At 48.4% G+C, this 7,875-nt stretch overlaps 1 protein-coding gene and 1 long non-coding RNA gene across 2 annotated transcripts; one reads left to right on the forward strand and one right to left on the reverse strand.

Annotated features, from left to right (window-relative positions):
- Positions 1–3,723: 3,723 nt before the first annotated feature.
- LOC114631141 lies at positions 3,724–4,314 on the reverse strand. Its single transcript, XR_003712920.1, has 2 exons — positions 4,257–4,314; positions 3,724–3,943 (listed from the first exon to the last, which is right to left on the reverse strand). It is a non-coding gene; the product is annotated as an uncharacterized LOC114631141 (long non-coding RNA).
- On the forward strand, positions 4,185–7,750 carry Znf784 (zinc finger protein 784). Its single transcript, XM_028779430.1, has 2 exons — positions 4,185–4,290; positions 6,000–7,750. Exons 1-2 carry the CDS (start codon positions 4,213–4,215, stop codon positions 6,879–6,881), a joined length of 960 nt encoding a protein of 319 aa, XP_028635263.1. The 5' UTR covers positions 4,185–4,212; the 3' UTR covers positions 6,882–7,750.
- Positions 7,751–7,875: the final 125 nt, after the last annotated feature.

Genomic DNA, 7,875 nt, shown 5'->3' on the forward strand with positions numbered 1-7,875 from the left:
GAGAGAGAGAGAACAAGCTACGATAAATAGTTGATGAAATGTAAGCCGAAAAAAGTATTCTAACACTACCTTCAACAGTAAATCTTTTATTTCTGAGGCATGGTCTCACTGTATAACCCTAGTTGTCTTAAAATTTGCTATGTAGGCCAGGCTGGCCTCAAACTAACAGAGATCTGCCTGCCTCTGACTGCTGACTGCTCGGATTAAATACCTGCACTACCATGCCCAGCTTTTAATGTTATTTTTAATTATTCTCTTTTATTTTAGGTGTCTGGGTGTTTGCCTGCATGAATGCCTATATGTATGTCAGATTTTTAAAACCGTCTACAAGTTCCTTGAGACTAATGATTTATTAAAAACAATCAAACTAAGGGGGCTTGGGAGATGGCCCAGCCATTTAAGACCACTTGCTGCTGGGAACTGAACCCAGCATCCATATGGTAGGTCATAGGAACCGGTAACTGCAGTTCCAGGGCATCTGACCACCTCTTCTTTTTTTCCCTCCTTGTGGGAGGGGGTGGGGATAGAGTTCAGTGTTTTGTTTTGTTTTGTTTTGTTTCTAGACAGGGTTTCTCTGTATAGCCCCGACCATCCTGAAACTCACTCTGTAGACCAGGCTGGCCTCAAACTCAAGAGATCTGATGCCCTCTGCCTCCCAAGTGTTGGGATGAAAGGCGTGCACCACCACCAGACCAGACATCCTCTTCTGAGCTCCTCAGGCACCAGGCATGCCCATGGTGTACAGGCATGCAGGCAAAGCACTCCCATACACACAATGAGTAAACGTTGTTTAAAATTGTAAATAATGGCCCAATAGAAAAGTTATGAGACTTGTGTGGTGAGTATCCATATACGTGTTTATCATTTTTAAATAGCATCTACAGCTTAATCAGGCTCCATTGTTATGTATTTACGTATTTGTTTACTTATTTATTTAGTGTATGGGGCACCCATGTTCCAAGAGGCACATCTGGAGGTGAAAGGATAACTTGCAGGCTAGTTCCTCCATCATACTCTGTGGGGTTCAATGACGGATTTCAGGTCATGAGGCTTGGTGACAAGCACCCTTACTGCCACACCTCCCAGGCTTGGTTTTTAATCTTGTTTTGTGTGTGTGTGTGTGTGTGTGTGTGTGTGTGTGTGTGTGTGTGTGTGTTTGTTCTGATACCCGTAGAGACCAGAAGAGAGCATTACAATTCTTGGAGCTAGAGTTACAGAGTGATGTGTGAAGTGGACATCTCTACTTACTTTGGAAAGTCAGTTATGTCAAATGGTGTTTTGCTGGGGCATACAGGTGAAAAGATAGATGTCTTGCTAAAGCAGAAACGTGAAAGAAAAGAATGTTTTCCTGAAGCAGACACAGGTGAAAAGATGTTTGGATATAGCAAACATGTGAAAGGACCCGTGATGAAAGAGTATAAATATGACTCCACAGACAGTAGGAGCTAGAGCATTGGTTTGGTTTGCTCTGTCTTTGTTTAGCTATTCTTTGTTAAAGACATGCACGTATTGGTTTGACTTACATAGCACTGTTGAGTTCAACTTGTGGTAATGCCGCCATTGAAAGAAACTCCCCCAAGAACTGCTTTTGAGGTTCTCAAAGTTCTCACCTCAGGTCAGTTGGTGAGGATGGCAAATTTCTTCAGGATTGAACTACAGCTGCCTAGTGTCTGCTTGCTGAAAGAACTGGAGTATAGCCGTGGGTCTGTGCCTGGTGTCCACCTGCCTAGAGGACTGGTCTGCAGCTACTGAATTCTAGTTGGTGTTTGTTACAGGATGGAACTGCTGCCCAAGAAGATCAAGCTCGGTCCCCCAAAGAACTGTTACTGAACAGGTCCACTTCCCCCATATCCTAATAACTTTTTTCTTCCACTACCTCTACTGGGTGGTGGGCTAAAGGAAAAGTTGAACCCTTATTAAAAGGTTGCAAAAAAAAAAAGTGTGCCTACAAATACGAACTACTGTATAGGTGCTAGGGATAAAACTGGGGTTCTCTGGAAGACCAGCCGGTGCTCCTACACCTTGAGCCATCTATTCCTCCAGCCCCAAGCTCAGCTTTAAGATAATGTTTTCTGAGCAAGCAGTAATGGCACACTCCTTTAATCCCAGGATTCAGGAGGCAGAGGCAGGTGGATCTCTGAACTCAAAGCCAGCCTGGTCTACAGAGGGAGTTCCAGGACAGCCAGAGCTACACAGAGAAACCCTGTCTTAGCACCTAGGTTAGATGGCTCAAAACCACCTGTAACTCCAGCTCCAGGGAATCCATCCCCCTCTTCTGGCTTCCACAGGTATCCACACACCATATACATAAATAAAAATATAATAAAAATTTAAAGATAGCTTTTAAAAATTAATGTGTGTGTGTGTGTGTGTGGTCTAGGGACAGAACCTAGGGTCTTGCACATATTAGGCAAGTACTCAATAAAACTGCATTCTCAACCTGATACACTATTTCTACAGAAAACAGCTAGTGCTCTTAACCTCTGAGCCAGTGGTTCACAACTTTTCTAGCTAAAGGAAATCACATGGTCACATGTAACTTCAAGCAGAAATGCTATCATACTCCCCCCTAAGAACAGAAATCTTAGCCATGATGATAAATGTTCGGGTCTCCTGGTCTATCCAAATAAACAGAGTTTCAAAGCATTCCCATGGCTCTTTTCTGGCTGTTTCCACACACTTCTAAAGGTCTTTACAGAAGAGAGAGGAATGAAATTGGGCATGGGGCTGCATGCCTATAATCACAGTACCAGAAAAGATCAAGAGTTCAAGGCCAGGGCTGGGGAGATAACTCAGAAGTTAAAGCATTTGTTGCTCATGCAGGGGACCTGAGTTTGGTTCCAGCACTCACATGACAGCTAACAACCCTCTATAACTTCACCATCTCTGATGTCCATGGGCACTACAAACAAGTGGTGTACATACCTATATGCAAGCAGAGCAACCATACAAGGAGAAGGGGGAGGGGGAGGGGGAGGAGGGAAGAGAGGAGAGAGGAGAAGGAGGAGGAGGAGGAGGGGAGGGGGAGGAGGGAAGAGAGGAGGAGGAGGAGGAGGAGGGGAGGAGGAGGGGAAGAGGGAAGAGGAGGAGGGGAGGAGAGAAGAGGAGGGGGGAGGAGGGAAGAGAGGAGGGGGAGGGAAGAGAGGAGGAGGAGGAGGGGAGGTGGGAAGAGAGGAGGAGGAGGGGAGAGGGAAGAGAGGAGGAGGAGGGGAAGGGAAGAGAGGAGGAGGAGGGGAAGGGAAGAGAGGAGGAGAAGGGGAAGAGGGAAGAGAAGAAGAGGAGGAGAATGAGGAAGAGAAGAAGAGGAGGAGGAGGAAGAAGAAGGAGAAGGCGAAGAAGAAGAAGAAGAAGAAGAAGAAGAAGAAGAACTTTAAAAATCAAAATTGAGTTCAAGGCCAGTATAGACTACACAGTAAGTCTGAGGCCAGCTCTCACTGTGTGAGGCCTTGTGAGGAGAAAGAGGAGGAGAAGAGGAGGAGTTGGCCACAAAAGTGTTGTGACTTATCCAGTCACAAAGCCAGACCCTGGGAGTGAGTTGAACTCTCAAAAGAGCTCTGTCCTAAGTGCTCCCAAAAACCCTCTTTGTGCTCTTTGCTTCCAAACATTCCAGCAACTCCCAGGGGGTTGCTTCCGTCTGGAATCACCTGAGCTGTCGGTCATGAGTCCCATCCTTGACACAGACTTAGAAAACCTTCCATTCATCAACTGAGCCACTACCCTTTGCACCATGAATTGAAAGTAATCTCAGAAATGTTTTCTGTGACATAAAACAAAGAATCTTCCATGCCTTGAAGTTCACATAAGCAAACCTCGGGCTCGGCTGGAGTTAGTTTTAAAAAGGGACTTGAAGTGGTTCAGAGGCACTTTAAGCAGATCTCTGTGAGGCCATCTTGGTCTACATAGAAAGTTCTCGTCCGTTCAGGAATATATAGTGAAAACATGCCTAGACAAAAAAAAGTGGGGAGACGTCAGAATTTGTCGCTAGGGTGTGGCCGACCTCTCAGCTGCAAGTTCAGTATGTCTACGTAGAAGACTGACAAATATTGAAGACTTTTTGCCTGTTCTGCCTATCCCTCCCCGCCATGGCCCCGCCCATTTACCCGTTATGACCCCGCCCCTCGTCGACCTGCCCCGCGCTTGCGCAGCGCCGCCAGCCCGGCCCCGCCCCTCGCGGAGCAATCTTTGCCCTCAGGGACAGGGCTTAGGTACAAGATGGCCGCCGCGCGCCCGGACCTCCCGTTTCCGAGCTCACCGACCTGGGAGTCGCCATCCCCGGAGCCGCCGGACCTGGTGCGGGCGACGAGGGTGTCTGGGCTGGGTTCACAGCGAAGAAGATCGCAGGGCAGGGGGCGGAGTCAAGGCGGGACCTAGGAGAACTGGGCGTGGGTATGGTAACACTCTGGGGCGGGGTTTAGGGAGGAGCCTATGGGGAATGAGGAGCGAAGCCTGGTTAAGGCGGGTCCTGAAGACAGGTTGTGTTTTGGGCCTGGTGGGTCCTGGGAGAGGACTAGGGAGTTTATTTGCATAAAGAAGTGTGGCGTCTTAAGAGGGGCGGGGCATCAGGGAAATTATAGGGCTAGTGGATGGTTGGGAAGGTGACCTCAAAAGAGAGCTATAATCCGGTCACCATGTTGGTATGGCATGTGATGATACAAGGACTGCCATGCGAATGCCCAAGGGAGGAGAGATGGGTGCTTCGGATGAGTTTAGGACTTCTAACTAGTGACTGGAAAGTAACTCAGAATATTGGTTCATTCAACAAACATTTAAAGCTCCAGGGACCAAAACGGACAACGATTGCATCCTCTTGCACCTTACAGTCTTATGAGGAGAAAAAGTGACGATAAAGAGAAGTTATTGTAATATGTCCTATAAGAGAAATAAAAAGTACACTCAGAGTGTGGGTGGAGCGAGCTAAATTTAAAAGGCAGAAGTCAGCTGGGTGCCGGCTTATATTTACACTGTAGTCAGTGAGATAAGCACGATCCAGATCCTGTTAGATGTTATAGGAAGGACGCGAGGTTTTAAGTGCAATTGGAGGGCTTGGAGTGGCGAAATGTCATGACCTCATTTACATTTTCCGAGGTCCATTTAGGTTGTTCTAGGAGAGGTGGATAATGAGGGGCAGGAGTAGGAACAGGGATTCCCTTTGAGTGGTGTTTTTCATTCTAAGGGGAAGAAGAAAGTATGGGGCTTTTAACTAGTACAGAGGAGAGGCACCGCCGTGTCTGTGGTATATTTGGGGCAAGAAGGAGAAATGTCAGAACGGATCCAGCAAGAATTTGGTATCATGGATAGCAGTGTTAAGAAACCAAGGGATGAGGCTGGAGAGATGGCTCCGCATTTAAGAACACTGGCTGCACCTTTAGAGTTTCAGTTCCTAGCATCCACATGGAGGCTCACAACCATCTGTAACTCCACTTATAGAGGATCTGATCCTCACTCCCGACTTCCATGGACACTGATACACATGGTGAACATACATGCAGGCTCTCACACATAACATAAAAAGGAATACTTGGGCTTGATGGCAGGCACATGCCTTTAATCCCAGCACTTGGGAGGCAGAGGCAGGCAGAACTTTGTGAATTCTAGGCCAAACTAGTCTTCACAGCAAGTACCAAACCAGCTAGGCTACACAGTGAAACCTTGTCTCTAAGTAAGCAAATAATAAATCATAAAAACAAAACAGGATACAGGGGACTTCAGAGGAGCAAATATTTTATTTAAAATTTATTTTTCATTTATTTACTTATGTGAGGAGAGGGTGTGCGAGTGTGCCATAGCACAGGCATTTGGAGGTCAGAGGGCATCTCCAGAAAGTCAGTTCCATCTTTCCACCCTGGGGGTCCCAGGGATCGTACTCAGGTCGTTAGATTTGGTGTGTTTCCCTACTGAGGCATCTTCACAGCCCAGACAAATGTTTTGATAAGTGGAGGCATACTGAAGAAAGCTCTCCAAGCAGGGACCACAGCCTCCTGTTTTCTTCTGCTCTGCAGGTCCTGGTGCCTGATAGTGGCCGCCCTGCCACACCCCCAGGTGACCTCATCGAGATCCAGGTGGTAAAAGTCACAGATACCACATCGGTCCCTGAGCCCCCAGAGCCAGGATCTTTTCATTGTGCCCTCTGTCCTGCTGCCTTCCGTCTAGTCTCAGAGCTGCTGTTTCATGAGCATGGCCACCTGGCAAGTGTGGAGGGGCTTGGGCAAGGCGGGGACCCTAGCCGTTGTCACGTGTGTGGCCACAGCTGTCCAGGTCCTGCTAGCCTGCGTGCCCATTACAGCTTGCACACAGGAGAACGGCCTTACCGCTGTCCCCTCTGCCCACGGGCTTTTAAGGCCTTGGCACCTCTGCTCCGGCACCAACACCGACATGGGGTGGAGCCAGGTACCTCTGGAAGGCTTCCACCCACAGCCACAACAGGACAGCTGAACTCAAGGGTAGCCCAGGAGAGGTCGGAGGTGGTGATGGCTGCAGCAGCTGCGGGTGCCATGGTAGGCAAGCCTTTCGCCTGCAGGTTCTGTGCCAAGCCCTTCCGCCGCTCCTCAGACATGCGAGACCACGAGCGGGTGCACACAGGGGAGCGACCCTACCACTGTGGCATCTGTGGCAAAGGCTTCACTCAGTCCTCTGTGCTGAGCGGTCATGCCCGTATCCACACAGGCGAGCGCCCCTTCAGATGCATGCTCTGCGACCGCACTTTCAATAACTCCTCCAACTTCCGCAAGCACCAGCGCACCCACTTCCATGGACCAGGGCCCGGAGGCCACCTGAGATCATCTTCGGTGTCCCAACAATCAGGAAGTAAATGTGGGACAGAGAACACTACGGAAGAAGGGTGTAGAGAGACTGTGAAGGTGAATGTGAAGGTTGACCAGTAGGCTGGAAGTAGGAAGCATATTGTAGGAAAGGTGGGTGGGCAAATAGAGGCAGAGGCCAAGGAGAGATAATGAGCAGTTGAAGTTAGATGAAAAAGGGAACTTGGTTCTGGTCTCCCAGAAACCCATGCTACACTTGAGACTCAGGAAAGAGGTACTTGTGAGTCTATGGATACCCAGATATATCTAAGAATACACAGACAGCTAGACATGGCAAAGGCCTATAATCCCAGTACAGTGGAGGCTGAGGCAGGAGGATCATGAGGTCCAGACCAAACCAGACTGGAAAGCAAGACTTTATGTACCATCACCTCTGGTCCAATGAAATCTTTTGCCGACTTCAACTGGCTTGCACTGGTCCTGGGATACCTACCTTCCAGTGCAGAAGATGCCCACCAAGCCATCTCTAAAGGGATGCTGGGAGACCTTTCCCTCAAAACCAGAGAGTACCTAAACCACATCTCTCAGATGTGAACCTGCTCATAAAGATTCATTCTAAGCTCTGCTTGCTTCTCCATCCTACCCCATAGTGGTTTCTCTTTAACCCACTAAACTCTTCTGGAAGCAACTGAGAGCACAGACTACAAGCAGGCAATCACTTGGTATCCCCGTAAGCCTTAGGCTCAGAGCCTGTAGTCTCCCATATCTACAAAGACGTTTCCAATCTCTCTGTTCTCCACTCTGAGGTAGACAGCTTCCTGCCTAGTCATGGGCAATTCAGAGGCAGGGTTAGCTGATGACAACCTTTGGTGGGTTGTAAAGTAAGAGATGACACTGTGGTGAGGGAGGGGCGAAAAGGACTTGGGAGTTGGAGTATGGGGTGAGAGTGAGAACTTCCAGTCTGTTCCTATTAAAAGACTTTCTGAAAGGTTTCCTGTCAGTCTTGTATTCCAGTTCTCTGGGTAGTTATCCATTATCTGGAATGGCAAGTAACCAGGCTTGGGCTGTCTGGAGATGGCTACTTGGTTGTGTTGTAAGAAGTTTTGTGCAATGAAGG

The sequence above is a fragment of the Grammomys surdaster genome, unplaced genomic scaffold, assembly GCF_004785775.1.
Source record: "Grammomys surdaster isolate TR1022 unplaced genomic scaffold, NIH_TR_1.0 352, whole genome shotgun sequence".
Classification (NCBI taxonomy): domain Eukaryota; kingdom Metazoa; phylum Chordata; class Mammalia; order Rodentia; family Muridae; genus Grammomys; species Grammomys surdaster.